Raw genomic sequence first — 19541 nt, forward strand, 5'->3', positions numbered from 1 at the left:
CGAACCTCTTGGTCTGAACCAAATCGCTGGATTTAATCAGGAGATGGGGGGTATTGAAAATTCAGAATTGACAGGTTCAGAGTCCGAAGAAGTTAAGCAGCAGAGTTTTGTGTCCAACAGGCCCTTGCCATGTCGCGGAGATTGTGGTATAAAATTTGTATAATATTAAAGAATCGATGTTATCTGACACGATCTACTCTACAAGCCTTCAAACCATTCTTCATGATAACTTCTCAAATCAATCTGATCCGGGCGTTTGAGATATGGAGTCAAGTCACTACCCGCAATCGTCTCCTTTACCGTCCAACCATTTCCTAGATATGCAAATCTATTTCCAGTTTTGGATTTGTAAGTATATTCCCAATCTTCCCACCTGGGATCTTTTCTTATAAAATTAACATGCGATGCGCTTCCAGGCCAGTGACCATGAATTCGTCCTCCTGGTCTGCCAGAGTTTGCCCAAGATTTACAATTATCTGTCCATACTGTTCTGGGAAAGAAAGCATCACTATAAGCGATGAAATCATTTGTCGCCTCCTTGGATGGGACGAAGGTCTTGATACTCTGCTGGCCAACCTTTCGCAGTATCTTAGCCAAGTAAGTTATTTGTGTTTCGGTTTGGTTTGGAACTGTGCCACTTGTTCCATGAGCATTGGGTCCGGAGACAAAGAGAAGGTTAGGAAAGGAAGGCGATGCGACTCCAAGATATGTAAGAGGGTCAGGATCCCATGCATCGCGTAGATTATGACCAAATGCAACAATTGGAAATGGTGGTCGCATATCAATGTTTGCTCCTGTGGAGCATATTACTGCATCGACCTTTCTTTCAACACCATCAATTGTAACAATACCTTCCTCGGTAAATCTCTCGATAGGAGTTTGAATAAAAGAGACGTTTTCCTCAGTCAAAGCCTCTAGATAGCCAGGTCCAGGAGTCAAACGACGACAGTTTGGCGCGAAGTCCGGAACAATAGCATCCAATAACTCTGGCTTCTTTTTTAAACGTTCTGCCATCAACTTTCGGAAATCTTCTTCTAGTTTTTTGTTATCTTCTGTCCCCTTAAATAGAGCGGCAAATCGACCATAGAACTTTCCCTCAAGCTCTTTTCGAAATTTTTGATAAGTTTCTGGATCCTCGAATGATTTGAGGAGATCTGGAGGAAAGTAATTTGGTTCCAGTCTTCTACCTTCACCTTCACCACCGAAAGATCCCGCAATCCAAGTCTTGCTACGTGCATAATGGTCTAAATGCTTCACAACTTTTTGGAGGTTTGGAACCACCTGCAAGCCGCTAGCACCATTTCCAAGGACCGCGACAGTTTTACCCGTAGGATCAAAGTTTGGGTCCCAATTTGAAGAATGACGAAGATGTCCCTTGTAATCGCCGATACCAGGGTAGTCCGGGAGTTTCCAAGCATTGAATCTACCGATTGCCGTAATAACTACTTCGAATTGTTCTTCCGTTATATCTCCGTTCTCAACATTCTCAATACTCAATGACCATTGTGCATTCTCCTCATCCCAGACCGCCCCAGCAATCTTGCGGTTGAATTTGAGGTAATTGTATACATTGTGCTTTCTTGCAACCTTCTGCCAGTATTCTCTGATTTCCTTTCCTTGTGCGTATTCTTCGGACCATTGTGTATTAGGCTCAAATGTTGATTGATAAACGTTTGCAGGTATGTCGCAACGAACTCCTGGATAGATATTTTCAAACCAAGTCCCACCAACATCGGCATTCTTCTCGAAAATTGTAAGTTGAATTCCAGGCACCTTAGCAGGTAAAAGTATACCTGCGTTGATACCAGCAAGACCAGCACCAATAACTGCAACCTATTAAATTATTGATTAGTGTACCGTTAAGAAACAAGAATTAAGATAGTCACAGACCTTCAGGGGTTTAACGATATCGACTGGGTGGTCTTCTATTTTAAAAGAGGGCTGCGGAGTAGGTCTGAATAGTAAAGAAGATTTGTTTTGAACCAAGCCATCACCGTTTGCCTTAACATCGATGGTTGTTGAAGCTGGCGCCTCTGCAAACGCCAAAGATGAAGATTCGATTTTGGGGTTTGAAGCAGTATCAATCCCATGTGTTTCCAAAGCAACCGCAGAAGGCGACATATTTTGTTAATAGTTGACTTTTGATGAATGTCTAGGTAAGTGAAGTAAAATCTCTAGGTTTCTATCTAGGACTTCTAAACAACGAGAATGACAATTGAAGAGTATCACAGCAGGGCTGAGAACAAAAGAGATGGCAACAGTAAAACACATTACAAAACCGCTCCCCGAAGATAATTGATACTATCAATCACGATATTATGGTATCTCATTGCAGCATCTACGAACTGTATCAACATGGACTTTCGGACCCATATTTTTTCCTAGCTTTAGGACTGAGGAGACTCAACTCGAGATCCTTATCATTAAGATACTCTCTATTCTCCCGTTCATCGCAAATAGACATGCAACCCTGGACATAGAGGGGTAAGTTGGGGTTGCAATCGTAACGATATTGGTTATCTGGGTATCTATTTGATGCACAACATGACGAAATCTGCGGTACAGTTCGGAAGGAACAGGCATTGGAAAGAAGATTGATAGGATTGGCAAAATCTGGATGATTATGTGATTACATGGGGGATTGTCGACTTCATTCTAGTGGAAGAATGTATCGGCTTGATTAGCTGATGTTGAGCTTCAAGCTGCAAGATGGATGTGGGTTCATTGGCGGGGCACGTGCGGGGTTAGCGTATTTGTGCTTTTGCAAGGAATAAGACGCCATCAATACTCAATCAAACGAGAGTCTTCTTCATCATGCTGCATTTTAACCTTCAGCGAATAATGGCACGATGGAACTTATATTCTCGTCATTTCATGCGCATGGTACCGGCACTGGCAGCTATCTACAATTGATTGAGATAATGCCATTACCTAAGGTTTAGAGTATAGATTGTAAGTCTGGGTTTCCTTTACTGCTCGCGCGTCCCCCCTCTCATTACATTTGGAAGATAAACTGTAAGGTTGGACGCATTCATTATCTCTGTTCAAATCAGTTTTTCTTCCCCGATAATTTCGATCCGCATATTCAACATGTCTTCTACCAAGAAACAGCTCATTCTCAATGCGTTTGCCATGCAAGCACCCGGCCATCTCAATCCAGGTCTCTTCAAATATCCTGGTGATCAAGGTTCCGAATACAAGAACATCAAATCATGGATTGCACTTGCGGAGAAACTCGAAAAGGCCAAATTCCATGCCATATTCTTCGCAGATGTTCTAGGAGGTTATGATGTTTACAAAGGACCTGCCAATCTTGAACCGACAATACCTGCGGCATCTCAATTCCCGATAAATGATCCATTATATAGCATTCCTGCCATGGTAAGTCTTTCCTAGAAGAATCATGGCTCGCTACAAAGCAATATCTGACCTAAGAAAAAAGGCTGCAGCTACAAAAAGTATTGGATTTGGTGTGACTGCTTCAACAACCTACGAACAACCTTATCTACTTGCTCGCAGATTCTCGACAGTCGATCATCTTAGTGATGGGCGAATTGCATGGAACATAGTTACATCATATCTCGACTCTGCAGCTCGAAATCTTGGCCTCGATACTCAAATCGAACACGATGAGCGATATAAGATTGCCCATGAATACCTTGACGTTACATACAAGCTTTGGGAAGCATCTTGGAGAGATGATGCTGTGCAACCCCCAGGATCGAGTTCATATGCGGATCCAAAGGGTGTAAGGCAGATTAACCATAAGGGAAAATACTTTAATGTACCAGGCCCACATTTGTGTGAACCTTCTCCCCAACGGACCCCATTTCTATTCCAAGCTGGAACATCCTCCGCGGGAAAGAAGTTTGCTGCCACACACGCTGAAGCCATTTTCCTGAATGCACACACTCCAGAACTTATTCGTCCGTCGGTAGATTCGATTCGCTCGCAAGCTAAGGAGTTAGGAAGAGATCCGGCTAGTATCAAGATTGTCGCTGGGCTTTTGGTTATTGTTGCTGAGACCGATGAAAAGGCACAGGAGAAATTCGAGAAGCTTGCAAGTTACGGCGATCGAGAAGGAGCCCTATCGTTATTTGGAGGTTGGTCTGGGTATGATCTAAGCTCATATGGTGATGATGAAGATTTTCGGTTCATTGAAAGCGCTCCCCCTGCAGTAAGGAGTATGGTAAATCACTGGGCATCAGTCTCCCCACAAGGTTTAACCTGGAACAAGAAGACTATTGCCGAACATCTCATCCTGGGAGGAAATGGCGCGAAGCTCATCGGAAATGCAAAGACAGTCGCAGACGAACTAGAAAGGTGGGTAGAGGTCTCTGATGTCGACGGATTCAATTTCAGTTATGCTAGCATTCCAGAGACATTCGACGACATGATAAAGTATTTACTTCCTGAATTACGGAAGAGAGGATTATTTTGGGATGACTACGCTGTCCCTGGCGGCACATTAAGAGAAAATTATTTGGGTGTCAAAGGTCAAAACAGACTTTCAGAGTCACATCCTGGATCAAAGTACTTCTGGAAAGCCGGAGAAGACGTTCCAGCATACTCAAGGCAAGAAACGAAGAGTGATTGAGAAAGGAGAGACTGTCATCTCAATCTCATAGTTCAGATGAGAATAAAAATGCTTTTATCTCCATTGAATATGTTTTCCATCCTCACAATCTGTCGCTAGCGTATATCGCTTTGCAGATATGTATCTCTTCTCATCCACCTCTTGTCTGCCCGTGATCTACCATTTTTAAGGCATAAACGGGTTTTGTAGTATAAAAATAGCCCTGTCAATCGTCCATTCCTCGAGTTGTTCATCATCCATACATTTCTGCTTCGTCTCATATCGTTGATCTTGCAGAAGTTTTCTCCACTTCTCGCACCATGGGACATGCCAAGCGGCTAGAATTACCCCTGACACGGCTCCACTTTCACTCACCTCAATCATGAGAGGTCACTTTCGGCTATTTTGTTGATGCCGCCCCACACCCTCGCGACGGGATTTGTTCCAAGTGGTATTTTTGATGTATGGTCGTCGCATCTGATCTTTGACTCCTACGTTTGAGATGTTGAAAAATCGCCTCATGTATGAAAAATCGTCGTAATGCTATGTAGGTGGAAATGTATGTTTACTTTTATATCTGTATAAGATGAAAATGATCCTCATACCACGGGCTTGAAGGAATTCTGTTTCTCACTGCTGTTGATTTCATTCACTTACTCTATCTTCTTTCATCGTTCATTATAATCTTATCCTCAGCAGGTCTGATTTTCTCCTGGTTTATCTATTCTATTTCTATACTTCATATCGCCACTGTGCTGTGCATAATTACATACTTTTTGTATTCTACCATCAAACAAGTCAAAATGTCTTCGCTCAAACAACTCTTCCTATTGACTTCCTCCCTCCTAGTCTCAGTCCACGCCCAAGGCGTTCTTCTTTCAGCCCAAGGGACCAAAGGCTCTCCCGCATCTCTCCCCCTTCAAGTCGTACTTAACGCCAACGATGCCAACATAATCAACCCCACCGAAATTAGCACCAACGTAGTCAACGAATGTGGACGTACTCTTCTCAATGGCAACATCGATATTGGTGAAAACACTGAGACCCAATTAGCCAATAAAACCGTAACATCAGTTACGAAAGGAAGTACGGTTAATGTGGTGATGCAGCAAGGAGGTACGAATGGAGCAGGGCCGTATACATGTGATATGGATCAGACGAGTAATGCACTAGGCTCCGGTCAGACGAAGTTGACCGTTAAGGAGACGGATGGAGCGAACGGGAATATTAAATTGGCGGTTACTATGCCCAGTAACATGAGTTGTATTGGCGGTATGTATCTCATCCCTTTCTCCTTTCCCCCTCTCTTTATATAACCATAACCCAAGGTCATCAAACCCTAAATGTAACTAACACAAAATTAGCCTCAACAGGAAATATCTGTACAATCCGCTGTTTCAATGCAGCAACAGCTGGCCCATTCGGTGGTTGCTTTGCAGTAATGCAGACAGATGAGACAGCTAGCAAGAACACACCCGGTACTATTGCCACAGCACAGACATTAGAAGGTGTTGAGGCTCAGGTCTTACAGTAAGTTCCATGATTCCGATATTCCTATTACTCTCCTATATCTATATCTATCACTTGGAAACATACCTCGCATAAGAAAACCACTAACCATCACCCGCCCCAGAAACAACAAAGATCTTCCTGCCGCTATGAAAGCCAACTCTGAAGCAACACTCAACGAACAAGGAATATTCGCCGTCGAAGCACTTCTCAGCTCTTCTTTAACGGCAATTGCTACGAGTACTACTGCATCTGCAGCAACTGCGGCGACTACTACTGCGGCGGCTGCTAAAAAGAATGGAGGAAATGGGAACGGAAATGGAAATGGGAATAAGAAGAACGGAGGTGGAAATGGGAAGAACGCGAATAATGGGAGGAGTGAGAGGGTTTTTGTTGCGTGACGAATGATGGATGATGGATGATGGGCGAGGAAATTCGTGATAGTGAGGTTGATGAAAGGGAGATGGAGATGGAGATGTAAATTATACCCGCTTTTTATCTGTAGTTGTTTGAACCGATAGTAACTTATTTATGGGTCTGATTTAAGAGAGGTGCATTAATACACTCGTCTAGCTCTACTTTGAAGATATTTATTTCTTGTATTATATCTCCATTTTGCATGATACATGTAGGTATGTATTAGAAGCAAGCAAGCAAGCAAGTACGATCAATCTCTGATATATGTTCAAATGGCAAAAGAAAAGGTTTCCATTCAAACATTATGTCTCGCGAGTGAATCCCAGATAATCACCCATCATCGCTCGCTCAATCTCTTCGCCAGTTCGGGCTTTATAGTTTTCGAGTATCACAAGATAATGCTCTGGTATACGTAAATCCTTTTACCCCATAGATCTCGACTTTTCCTGGTCGTGGTTTACAGATATCTGTCTGTATCTTGAAGTTGTGTAACTGTAAATGCTACTATATTATTATAGTCACAATGATTATTATCTCTCTATCCTAATCCTAATCCGGATTCAAGTATTATACACGTAAACGAGAGACAATCTCGATTCATGCCTGTATATCAAAGCAACAGATATATGAAGAGGAAAGAGACAAGAAAGCTCCCTGTGCTAAGAACCAATGAGAAACTTCGTGACACGACATGCCGTGAAACCTGGCGTTGGGTTGGAAAGTTGGAAGACATGCACAAACAATTGACCGACGACAGCTTACCTTGCTAAGATCCAACAGAAAAGAAATTCGTGGCCATCTACCTCTGTATTTACTGCGTAACGCGATTTTACTTCCGAGAAATGTATCTCTCATGCACGATCGAGGCGTACCTCGGAGTACCAACTCGTTGGAACTATGTAATGCTCATATGAGTTTGAGTAGCTTCTGTTCATCCCGCCTCTTCACAAACATGAATTTCATGTATTGTATCTATTCATTGTAGTGCGAAGATGGAATACAGAAATGAAATTGGTGGCACTATCATTGCTTTATTATTTGCCTACTACTCTTTGGAAACACTTGTGTCGAAATGGTATATACGACAGGAATTAAAGAAACATGGCTGTCAATCCCCTCCTAAATATCCCAACAAAGATCCGATTCTTGGGCTCGATCTTTTCATCGACAATTTCCGTCAAATGATTAAGTCGAATCTACTCAATACCTGGGTAAATCGCTTCCAAACTTATGGGAATACGCTCTCGGCGAAAGTTCAAACCAAACATGCTATCTGTACTGTCGATGCGAGGGTTCTGCAAACTGTTCATGCTCTAAACTTTACTCATTATGGTGTTCAGCCATTGCGTCAACCTCCTACTTTGCCATTTCTTGGTGAAGGGGTGTTCACTATGGATGGTCCATTTTGGGAACAGTCCAGAGCCTTGATTCGACCTACCTTTACCAAATCAAATGTTGCCAATCTTCCAGCGTTCGAAGTTCACTTTCAGAAATTTCTTGCGTTAGTCCCAACAGATGGAACCAAGGTTAACTTGAAACCACTTTTAAATAAACTGGTATGACTGCTCTTTTTCTTAAATCTATACCAATTTGACTGCAATCTGAGTGTTGACATGTGCCAAGATTTTCGACACATCTACGGAGTTTCTTTTCGGAGAGTCCATGAATACACTATCTCCCGAGACCCCATTCCAAACAGAAGAGTGCCTCGCAGCTTTTGACTATGCTATAAGAGGCATGGGAATCCGCTTCCAACTAGGACGTTTGAGGTTTCTTTATTGGGATAAGAAGTAGTATAAATCAATAAAGATCACTCATTCATTTGCAGATCGATATGTAGATAAAGCCATGGAGTTTCGGCGCAGCTATCTAGCTGCCCGGGAAGAAAAACAAAAAGGAAAACTAGAAGATTCGGATTCAGAAGAAGATGACAACAATGGTAATCATCGCTATGTATTGTTGCATGAGATGGCAAAACAGACAGGTAGTCGTGACGATCTTCGAAACCAAATCCTCCAAGTCTTCTTAGCAGGTCATGAATCTTCCGCTATCACGATTGGTAACGCGATTTTCCATCTTTGTCGAAACTCCGAGATGTGGAAGAAACTTCGGTCTGAAATTCTTGCAGAGGGTGATAAGCCATTCACATTTGAGTCGCTGAAGAATCTTCACTATCTGCAGTATGCCATCAAGGAAAGTAAGTCATTGTAGCCACTTGCTTATTTAAACCACCACTAAACCCATGCCACTAGTATTACGTTTACATCCCGTTGCTCCCACCGATACAAGAATTGCCTTGCAAGACACCATACTGCCCACTGGAGGCGGTCCGCAAGGCACCTCACCTATCCTCGTGAAAAAGGGTCAGATAGTTTTTGCTTCTTTCCACGCCCTTCACATGCTGGCACCTTGCTTCCAACCTGACCCAGATATCTTTCGGCCAGAGAGATGGGAGACGGTGCGACCAGGGTGGAACTATCTTCCCTTTATAGGAGGACCGAGGATGTGTCCTGGTCAGAATTTGGCTTTGACGGAAACGGCGTATGTACTAGCGAGGATGGCACAAGAATGGAGAGAAATAAACTGTAAAGACGAGGTGATGGAGTGGGTGGAACTAATGACCGGAGTTGCAAGTAGTAAGAATGGAATCAAAGTAGGCGTCGTTGTGTAACAGCGGGGTGGCTGTATCACACAAATAATTGCATGATCAGATTGATATTCAGGCCCATCTTAATTTCATATTTGAAGACAGGGAGTCGGTGAAGGAATGTAGACCATAATTATGCTGATATTGAACACCTCAAACTCTCAAATTTCCTTAGATATGCTGTATGAGATTAAGTGAATATCATGACTTCCTGCCATTGAGTCATTCTCAATTTGTATATATAGGTGTTCGACGTCGGGATTACTTTTTGAGTGACATCCATCGTACCACTCGGCTTTCGTTTCCAGAAACTCAACTTAACAATCAATCAAGACAACCAGTACTGGTCTTCATGCATCCATTGAAGATACCTTTGTAGGGCATGATACATGAGTTTGCTGGCCGAGTATGCTCTTGTCCGTGCAATCTTGAGTCAAACAGGCACAGCCAAGCTGAACACGGAAAGCCGAAAATTCCTGTCGAAGTTTCCATGTTGATCTTACACCATCCATGATTCTTATCATTACCCAGATATATTCTGGCTGGGGATTATCGTAGAACAATCAACAATGTCATCATTGGATCTTCGAGAAAGAAAATTAAATATGAAGATCAAATCAATCTATTTATGGTTGATTCAAACTTTAAGGTAGGTGGCTTGGGTGGTCAATTTGTGGGTTAGTAGGATTGAAAATGGGCCCAAGGAATAGGTACACCCGCAGATCTACAGATCCGTCTAACCCAATGAAGCTTAACCCTCGATTTTGAGGTCCCCGCTCAAGTTTTGGTTCCGAAACATTGTTGAATCGAGAAGCAATTGAGTTTCCATATGTTATGGGCATGTGCGACTCATCGCCCAATTACATCTCATGATATGTGATGATATTCATGAAGAGAGATGCAACGATTAGCCATAGCTCACTCTTTCCTCCCAAGAGTTTCGAAAAGATGAACAAGCACCCCGATTATGTCAAACGTTGACAGCTGGAGGAGAGAGTTTGTAGTTAGGTATATAGGGCTTTCAAACACCCATAAGTATTTTCTATTCACTTCAATCTACCCAAATAGTGATTGATTCACTTATTCTCACTTCCCCTTGAGACCCTTTTCCTTCTTTATTCCTCTTCTTTTCTTGTCTGCCCTATCCACAATCTTGTGATATCCCCCTCAATTGAGGAAATCTAGAGAATCCACATTGCCCTAGAGTCATAAGAAGAAATATTTACCAGCAATTTAAAGAATGATTCTCGAATATAAGGAGAAAGCTCTCCTAACCCCACGATCGTATCCAGGATCACAACGAACAAGATTTCAAAAACGATTCATACCCATCACAGTTGTACTCTTAATTTGCGTCTACATCTTTTCCACAACCAATCGCTTCTCACTAAACAGTCGATATGGATTCCTCTCTTTCCATCCTTCAATAGAACTACCACTACCTCCTGCTGGTCGATATAGCATACAAGCAACCACATTTTCAAGAGAATCCAGACCTGCTAAAGCAGTACGATTAACGAGGCAAAAGAAAGTGAGAGAGGAATTTCTACATGCATGGAATGGATATAAAAAGAATGCATGGATGCATGATGAGGTGATGCCACTTTCAGGTGGTCAAAAAGATACATTTGTGGGTTGGGCTGCGACATTGGTGGATTCTCTGGATACACTTTATATTATGGGACTGAAGGAGGAATTTGAAGAAGCCTTGGAATCTCTCAAGAACATCGACTTTTCTAAACCCAATGCTGAACGTGTACCTGTTTTCGAAACTACCATTCGGTATCTCGGTGGGTTGCTGGGGGCATGGGATATCAGTGGTCATAAATATCCTATTTTGCTTGAGAAAGCAAAACAGCTTGGGGATTTATTATTCAGGGCATTTAATACCGAGAGTGGTATCCCTACTCCATATTATTGGTGGGAGAAAGAACTTCCCAAAGGAGACAAGATAGCGGGCGAAAATGGTGTTCTAGTCGCCCAAATTGCAAGTCTGTCACTCGAATTCATTCGTTTGAGTCAAGTCACTGGTGATCAAAAATACGCAAATGCAATACAGAAAATTACGGATCAACTGGAAGCTACTCAGAATACTACGACACTACCAGGCATGTGGCCGTCCCAAGCAAACTGCATGGGATCTGAGTTGTCATTTGGGAGTCGTTCTTTTACTTTGGGAGCTTTTGCCGGTACGTCAATCGATGTTTCTCATATCTCATTCCTTCACTAACGTATACAATCAAAGATTCTGCTTTTGAATATCTTCCAAAAACCCATTTACTTCTTCCAAAATCCTCCTCTGCTGATCAATACCTGAAAATGTATCGTACTGCATTATCAACCATAAACGAATACCTAGTTTTTCGTCCCAGTCTCCCAGGCAATCCCGATATTCTCTTCACAGGCACAGTGAACATCAATTCCGGCAAACCACTCCTAACGGCTCAGATCCAACATCTTGGTTGTTTCACCGGAGGTATGATAGGTCTTGGCTCCCGGATATCCCAATCCCCATCAGAAATGGAAACTGCCATCAAACTCACCAAAGGTTGCGTTTGGGCATACGAACACACGCCTTCGGGAATCATGCCTGAAATCTTCCACGTCAACCCTTGCACCAATACATCTTCCTGTACTTTCTCCGGCTCCAGTTCAGACACCGGGTATATCCGCGTCGACGATCCATCCTACCAACTCCGCCCCGAAGCCATCGAATCCGTCTTCATCATGTACAGATTAACGGGTGATCGTGCCTGGCAAGAAACGGGCTGGAAAATGTTTAAAGCCATTGTGAAACATACGCATACACCTTTAGCCAATGCGAGAATCAAAAATGTGATGGAGCAAAAACCAGACAAGGAAGATTCAATGGAAAGTTTCTGGTTGGCAGAGACGTTGAAGTATTTCTACTTGTTGTTTAGTGAACCAGGAGTGGTGAGTTTGGATGAGTGGGTGTTGAATACGGAAGCGCATCCGCTGAGACAGGCGGGTGGGAATACATAGTGTTAGATAGATGGAAGGGTTGGAGCACAAAGAATTAGGAGAACGTGATAGATTTATGTAGCGATACGAATGATATAATAATACGAAATTTAACGATTGGTTGTTTGGCATTTGTCTTCATACTCGTGGGAATAAACTTGATGATACTATTGCTCCTGTTCTTCTCACTTGCAACTCATGACTTTCCATCCATTACTAGAACCTTGTGGAGATAGATTGCAATAGATGAACGAATAAGAATACAAAGGTCCAGAGAAACCCTACCTAAGTCCCTAGTTAGAAAGAAGCATTATGAAAGGAGGTACGTATTCAGCCAATTCTATTCTATTCTAGTTCCATACAGATATACACCATTCTAGTCTTCGCTAAAATCACCAACTCGCCTCAAAGAGACCACAAGTCACTCTTGTTTCAACCCTAGGTAGCTGTATGATATAAGTCTTGGGTGCTAAAACGAGTAGGATATGATGCAATGAATTAAACATAGATGGGTCCACAGATCATGTAATCCCCTCTCTTCTCTCCTCTTTCCTCTCTCCCTTTTCCTTTCCTTTATTAAGAATGAAGTTTTCGGTGAGGGTTAGCGAGGTACTAGGTAGGTAGGTAGGTAGGTAGCTATTGTTTTTTAAATGCTTGTATCTACATACCTAGCAATGTCTAGTTGATTATATCTTCGAGTTTTCTTAAAGTTTTCACCATGAGTAAGATGGTGAGTGAGTGAGTGAGTGAGTGATACCTATCTATTACCATTACATAACCATACAAAACCACATGAAGTCACATTAAAAAAGAAACAAGCAAGTAGTCATGCAAGAATCAAGAATTCAAAAACTGTATAATCCGCTATAGAGTACCTGGTATCTATAGTATAGTACAGTACCAATTATCATAATCCGGACAAGTTCATCCATCCATCCTATCTACAAATTCCTCGTATCCTTCTCAAAGACGCTGAGCACACAGAGCACAGAGCACAGAGCACATCGTCCAAAATTTGATTTGCGTGTAATAATTCATATGCATCCGTCCCCTTTAATTCCGCTAAACATACGTTTTTACAACTGTATGTATATGTATTCCCAAAACTCCATTTGCGCTAAGAATTGCTTGATACAATTCTGATGAGACCAAAAAAACTCCATTTGATGCTGCCATAGCCTCCATTTCATGCAAAATGCTCGCCACCCATTTCTCTTTCATTATCTTAATCCACAAAAAAAAAAAAAAAAGGAAAGCCGGTGCTAATGAACTCTTTCCTGCGTTCCTTCCTCCCCCTTCCGTCTTTCCTCTAACCTATGGCTTTTGATACGCCTCCGCTGGTAAATTCGCCTTGTTGGCTTGGAAAGCAATGTAGGCCTGTTCTAAATTCCATCCTGTCTCTGCTAAGCACATGGCCGAATATTGTAAATTCATGCCTGTCTCAGCGGAAAGTTTCTCGGCGCATATCTTTTGTTGCTGCTCAGGCGTGAGTGAAGCATCGACAATAGGAACCTGAGGAACATTTGGAAGTACTGGAACCGGCTGAGGTCCTTGAACTGCAGTCGTCTGAGCCAAAGGACTCCAAGCCCTAAGCGCAAGCATATCGCTAAGAACCCTGATAGGGGGACCATTAGGCCCTCCGGGTCCGAGTATAAAGTACCGCGAAAAGCTACGGAGAGCTTTGCCTTCAAAATTAGGAATATTCTCCTCAAATTCACCGTGTACGTCGATGAGAAGACCGTCAACCCCAGCGGCACTCTGCCCAGAAGGATCAGGAAGACCTGGAAGCGGTTGACATTCGACAAGATATAGTTCGGGTCGGGTGGCGATCTCGGGGTGAATTGTTTTAGGTAAATCGTTCCAGGTGGCTTGAATTTCTTGAGACCCAGTAGATTTTCGAGATAATCTAGTAGACAAATGTGTATATTTGACAAGGTTTCGATTGAATTTGTTGTACGCTGCCCATGGTGGGACAGGCAATGAATGATCGCGGTCTCGAACTGCTGACATATTGACAGATAGTGAGAAAGAAGACTCGGCATCGTAGAAATTAGTGAGTAAGGCATTGCGATCATTATCGTATGCTCCGAAAAATTGCCTTACGAAGTTTTCCCCAACTTGTGCGACATCTCGGAAAGATGGGCTGGCGATTGGAAATGGTGATTTAATAGCCTCAAGATCTGCATGGACTTGAGCAACACTTCTGACCTGGACACCACTCAACTGTTGAAGTTCCGGAAACCAGCGTACAATGTCGGTTGCGTAATCTGGAACGAGGGTTTCTATAGGATTGCCCGATAAAACTAGGTTTTCAAGGTGACGGAATTTCCAGCGCCATAATTTCAGGGATTCCAGATCGGCGAACTGATTTCTGGAAAGATCCAGGTTCTTTAAGTCTGGAAATGTTGAAGCCAAGGAGGTGACGTTTGAAAGATCGGCCAATGAGTTGTCGGTCAAAGTGACACTGACTATGGCATCCTTCTTAGCTTGTGGAGTGGTGAATAATTTGTCGCAGATGACCATCAAAACTGGGAAAAGTTTCGAGACAAGAGTGTTGTCTTCAAACATTCCCATCTGCTTCAACTGCTCGTCTTGTCCCAAAGCCGAGAGATTTAAAAGCTTAAGGTTGGGATCGTATCGAGCTGCAAGAACTCCCTGAATCTTCTCTCGAGTTAACCGAGCCTCCTCAGACTCCGCCTTCTCCGACGTCTTCGATGGCTCGCTATCTTGTACGCCAATTGTTGATCCAGCAAATGCGAAACCATCCAGCTTCATAATAGAGGCTGCGTCTTCCGGGGCAACTGAGATAACAACGACGTCACCTTTCTTGTGTGACTATTCGAGGGTTAGCAAGGTATAGATAACCTTGAAGTCGACCGGGATCATGAGGTGGTAAAGCGAAAGTGTCAATTCTCGACTCGTTGTAGTGAACTTGACATGACAAGAGCGAAAAATTACGGCGACAGCGCAGTGGAACTCGTGATCCCGAAATCATGGCGATAAAAACGTACCTTTTTAACTCTTATACTTCTCTTCGATTTGGAGTCCAATGCTGTGGCCTTGCGTTCGAGGAATGATACTAGGGACGAGAGGCCTTGGTCACTATTTGAAGCTGCTTTACTCCCTTTCAATCCTTTGATCCAGAGAGTAACCAATACGTTGGCTTGTTGCGATTGCGATCCCATTCCTCGAAGGATGGCCTGCGGATTTCGTGTGACGTCGAGTCTTCCTCCACCACGGCCAGTGTTTCTTGCACCTCCCCGTCCATGTCCGCGTGGTCCAGTTGGAACAGAACCTCCGATAGCACCCTTTCCCCCTTTGCGACCGTTTGCGCCTGTCGTAGTATCCATATCTAAATCTCCATCTTTATCGACTCGAATAGGACCAGCTCGTCGTTTTGTGATACCACCACCACCCACGCGACCACCACCTCTTGTACTTGAAGACGAGTTTCGCGGACCTCTAGGAGGCGCTGATGTTCGGTTCATCATCTTGACGTCGTTCTGATTATAAGAGTCGTATTTGAATTTGCAATGTTGGTTAAATATCGCAGGTCGCAAAGTGTGCAAGAAGATTGTTGCTGATTGTTATGACGTATCTTGAAGATGCGATTTTTTTCGAAAGAGTGTTGGATGTTTCGCAGAAGGGGTGAAGTTTATCGCAATCGATTTGATTCAGTAGAAACGACGGTGTAAAGAAATTCCGATTCTATTGTTTTGAAGGATTTTAGTCTAAGTTGATGGTGAAGGTGAAAGAAAGAAGGTTTGTTGGGATAAAGAGAAGAAGTTACTAGGAAGAGGAAGAATAAGAAGTTCTTCAATACTGACGTAAGCAAGGCTGAAACCACAAATCGTGAATTTACTGCCCAGCCTTGATTTAAGGTTCTGCCTACTAGGTACCTGGGAAAGTAATACTGCACGTGTACAGATGATTCATGAACGGGTCAAGATTGATACCAGCCGTATTAGTCTGATTATCTACTAGGAAACGAGCTTTGTAATGGAAGATACTTGGGTAGGTATTCAACCCTCGTTCAGTTTCAACATGCTTCATTATTTGACCCCTCTATTTATAACTCAGCCTCACCAAAAAGTTCATAAGGCTACTGATGCCGAAGCTGCTATCCTTCACATGCGGCCGCACAATACTTATGCCTCAGGCAATAACTATCAATCTCACTCCAGCAGGTACCCGTATAGCATATTAGGTGGTCATGAATCCATTGTTTGAGAAGAGAGCAGGATCGTAACAGTATTACTAAATTCCTATCAATGATACCCAGTATTACACCGTATCTTTTGTATTCTCTCCCTTTCTTTATCTGAGCATCTCACCCAGGCAATTCACCCAGACAATTCTCGATTCGACCTTGCAAAGCTTTGAACCATAATTATGTCTGTGTTACGCGTAGTTTTCCCTGCATGAACATGGGTTAGATTTGAAAGTGCACACAAGAGGGGCGGGACTAAAACAACCCGACCGAGAGCAATCCATTCAATGGAAAGCTGTCCTCAATTGAAAATGCGACTGACTGACTGAGACTTGAAGGACTGAGGGTTTTCCAAAATTAAAAATAACTTCTTCTTACTTACATATTATATTCTCACTGAACTCAAATTTGATGCTTTTGCCGGAAGGCCTTTTCAAAAAAGAAGCTCTTATATGATCGATCCTTCATTCACATTCCTACATTCCAATTAAAAGTTATTCGAATCAGCTACTTGATTTATGTATTTCTGAAAGATCCTCCAAAGTCAATTTCCCACGCCGCAAGGCTACTCCGCCGAACAATAATAATACAACTCTTTGCAACATTCAGCGAAAATGCCTGCAAAATCTAGGTTTACAAGGCTAGATGCCTTTACGAAAACGGTCGATGAAGCAAGAGTGCGCACAACTTCAGGAGGAATTGTAACGATAGCTTCATTGCTAATCGTCTTGTACCTGGCATTTGGAGAATGGGCGGATTACAGGAGGATAACAGTACATCCTGAGCTTGTAGTTGACAAGGGAAGAGGTTTGTTATACTCGAGATTTGTGAAATTCTATGGAATGGAAACTAATCATCATTTTTCTTTGCAGGTGAAAAGATGGAAATTCATTTGAACATTACTTTTCCAAAAATCCCTTGCGAACTTCTCACGCTGGACGTAATGGATGTTTCCGGAGAACAGCAAGTTGGTGTTATGCATGGAGTTAAGAAGGTTCGATTGGGTCCTCAAGAAGAAGGTGGTAAGGTCATTGATATCAAGGCCTTGGATCTGTATGTATTTCACCATCGTAACTCCTGAGTCGTGACTGATATCATGTAGTCATAGTGCCGAAGATTCAGCAACTCATCTTGATCCGGATTACTGCGGTGCATGTTACGGTGCTACCCCTCCTTCAAATGCGCAAAAGTCAGGCTGCTGTAATACATGTGACGAAGTACGAGAAGCATATGCGTCCGTTTCATGGGCTTTTGGCCGAGGAGAAAATGTCGAACAATGCGAGCGTGAACATTATGGCGAACGTTTGGATTCTCAACGCAAAGAAGGGTGTCGCATTGAAGGTGGTCTCCGGGTAAACAAGGTCATTGGAAATTTCCACATTGCTCCTGGTCGCAGTTTTACCAACGGAAATATGCATGTTCACGACCTTAACAACTTCTTCGATACACCAGTTCCCGGCGGTCACGTATTTTCTCATCACATCCATTCTCTTAGATTTGGACCAGAGCTTCCAGAAGAAGTTTTCAAGAAGTTGGGCTCAGATTCTATTATCCCATGGACCAATCATCACTTGAACCCTCTCGATAACACGGAACAAATTACCCATGAGGCTGCTTACAACTTTATGTACTTTGTAAAGGTTGTTTCAACTTCATACCTTCCTCTTGGCTGGGAAACCAACCACAATAGCAGACCACATGACGCAAGCGTGGATATCGGAACTTATGGACATTCTGAAGACGGAAGTATTGAAACTCACCAGTATTCAGTTACGAGCCATCGCCGAAGTCTCAATGGTGGTGACGATTCCGCTGAAGGCCATAAGGAAAAGTTACATGCACGTGGTGGAATCCCAGGTGTTTTCTTCTCATATGTGAGTTTTCCATAATATGTTAATCCATACAGCTACTAATTATACGCAGGACATCTCACCCATGAAAGTCATCAACAAGGAAGAGCGAACCAAAACACTAGCAGGTTTCTTGACAGGTCTCTGTGCAATTGTCGGAGGTACATTAACCGTCGCGGCAGCAGTAGACCGTGGTGTATATGAAGGCGCAACTAGATTAAGAAAAATGCAATCAAAGAACCTGTAGTCGGGGGTGTGTGACTATTTGTGCGTTCTTGGGAGCTGGGCATCGGGTATTGGAGTTTAGAGGGATGGGAGAGGGACTATGTACATTGAATATAGGAATTTACTATGTTTTTACTTTTTTTTTTTTTGGAGGTAGCGAATATAAAAATTCTTCTATCAATTTTTGTGAGAGTTTGAGGGGATTTTGTGGATGCATTGTGGATGTATGTATGTAGTATGTATGTATGTGAAGTTTCATGGCTTGAATTTTGAAACGTACGGGAGGCACGGGGAAGAAACCCGGTTCTCGGGGTGGAGTTTGTGGATGTGGATGTGGATGTGGATGTGTGTGTGTATGTGTATGTATCAGATATCGGAAATCGAAGGGTAAGGGTTTGGGTGTAACGATGTTGATGGGTTTTAGGATATGATGGGAGGATGGAATGGAATGGGATGGCTTCTGATAGGTGCGTATCTTACTGTTTGTGTATATGTGTACTAGGTGATTATGGAGTAGGGTAGGGTAGGGTAGGGTATATATGTGTGTGTATGTATGTATGTATGTATGTATATATAGGTAGGTAGGTAGGTAGGGAGGTAGACTGCAGATGGAATGGAGTGGGATGAGATATGATGGGTAGATAAGATTCGAATTTTGTACATCTAGGTGTGGAGATGATGATGATGATGATGATGATTGATATGTATGTATGTATGTATGTATGTATATTGTTGGTTTGTTATTACACTTCAATAGGTAATACTTCAATACTTTAATACTTTAATACTTCAATACTTCAATAGGTAATAAATATACCAATAATTCTAATCGATACTTGAACTTCAACTTGAAATATCGGTGATTTGATTCGTGCTTCAAAATTCGCAATTCTATTTCTATTTCTATTTTTTTCTTCTTCCTTTCTTTCTTTCTTTCTTTTTTTTCTCCCCTTCGTGGAAAAGGGGGGTGCGGAGAGGTTATATAGGAGTCAGTTGAATATACAGAGTATTTCGTATCTCTCCATTTACATTTATGTACCTAGTAGGTATTCAGCCAGCTAGTCAACCAGCCGGCTTTGAACCCAGGGTCCTGAATCGAGTCGAATTGAAGTCAAGTGATGTGAT

The 19541-nt window shown here is 42.6% G+C and overlaps 7 protein-coding genes across 7 annotated transcripts; 5 read left to right on the forward strand and 2 right to left on the reverse strand.

Annotated features, from left to right (window-relative positions):
• Positions 1 to 198: 198 nt before the first annotated feature.
• Bfra_003856 (putative flavin-binding monooxygenase protein) lies at positions 199 to 2121 on the reverse strand (the record flags this gene model as incomplete). The annotated part of the gene is made up of 2 exons (XM_037334261.1): positions 199 to 1833; positions 1891 to 2121. The coding sequence occupies 2 exons, from the start codon at positions 2119 to 2121 to the stop codon at positions 199 to 201; spliced, it is 1866 nt and encodes a 621-aa protein (XP_037194348.1).
• Positions 2122 to 3090: 969 nt separating this feature from the next.
• On the forward strand, positions 3091 to 4597 carry Bfra_003857 (putative xenobiotic compound family protein; the record flags this gene model as incomplete). Its single annotated transcript, XM_037334262.1, has 2 exons — positions 3091 to 3381; positions 3443 to 4597. The coding sequence occupies 2 exons, from the start codon at positions 3091 to 3093 to the stop codon at positions 4595 to 4597; spliced, it is 1446 nt and encodes a 481-aa protein (XP_037194349.1).
• Positions 4598 to 5379: 782 nt separating this feature from the next.
• On the forward strand, positions 5380 to 6486 carry Bfra_003858 (putative gas1-like protein; the record flags this gene model as incomplete). Its single annotated transcript, XM_037334263.1, has 3 exons — positions 5380 to 5848; positions 5941 to 6106; positions 6210 to 6486. The coding sequence occupies 3 exons, from the start codon at positions 5380 to 5382 to the stop codon at positions 6484 to 6486; spliced, it is 912 nt and encodes a 303-aa protein (XP_037194350.1).
• A 1008-nt stretch (positions 6487 to 7494) lies between these two features.
• Bfra_003859 (putative cytochrome p450 alkane hydroxylase protein) lies at positions 7495 to 9173 on the forward strand (the record flags this gene model as incomplete). The annotated part of the gene is made up of 4 exons (XM_037334264.1): positions 7495 to 8058; positions 8126 to 8264; positions 8331 to 8699; positions 8755 to 9173. 4 exons carry the CDS (start codon positions 7495 to 7497, stop codon positions 9171 to 9173), a joined length of 1491 nt encoding a protein of 496 aa, XP_037194351.1.
• Positions 9174 to 10389: 1216 nt separating this feature from the next.
• Bfra_003860 (putative class i alpha-mannosidase protein) lies at positions 10390 to 12152 on the forward strand (the record flags this gene model as incomplete). The annotated part of the gene is made up of 2 exons (XM_037334265.1): positions 10390 to 11338; positions 11395 to 12152. The coding sequence occupies 2 exons, from the start codon at positions 10390 to 10392 to the stop codon at positions 12150 to 12152; spliced, it is 1707 nt and encodes a 568-aa protein (XP_037194352.1).
• Positions 12153 to 13445: 1293 nt separating this feature from the next.
• Positions 13446 to 15622, reverse strand: Bfra_003861 (putative mrna export factor mex67 protein; the record flags this gene model as incomplete). The annotated part of the gene is made up of 2 exons (XM_037334266.1): positions 13446 to 14966; positions 15143 to 15622. The coding sequence occupies 2 exons, from the start codon at positions 15620 to 15622 to the stop codon at positions 13446 to 13448; spliced, it is 2001 nt and encodes a 666-aa protein (XP_037194353.1).
• A 1333-nt stretch (positions 15623 to 16955) lies between these two features.
• Bfra_003862 (putative endoplasmic reticulum-golgi intermediate compartment protein 3 protein) lies at positions 16956 to 18438 on the forward strand (the record flags this gene model as incomplete). The annotated part of the gene is made up of 4 exons (XM_037334267.1): positions 16956 to 17148; positions 17214 to 17394; positions 17444 to 18215; positions 18265 to 18438. 4 exons carry the CDS (start codon positions 16956 to 16958, stop codon positions 18436 to 18438), a joined length of 1320 nt encoding a protein of 439 aa, XP_037194354.1.
• Between the last annotated feature and the right edge of the window lie 1103 nt (positions 18439 to 19541).

The sequence above is a fragment of the Botrytis fragariae genome (assembly GCF_013461495.1).
Source record: "Botrytis fragariae strain BVB16 chromosome Unknown tig00000045, whole genome shotgun sequence".
Classification (NCBI taxonomy): domain Eukaryota; kingdom Fungi; phylum Ascomycota; class Leotiomycetes; order Helotiales; family Sclerotiniaceae; genus Botrytis; species Botrytis fragariae.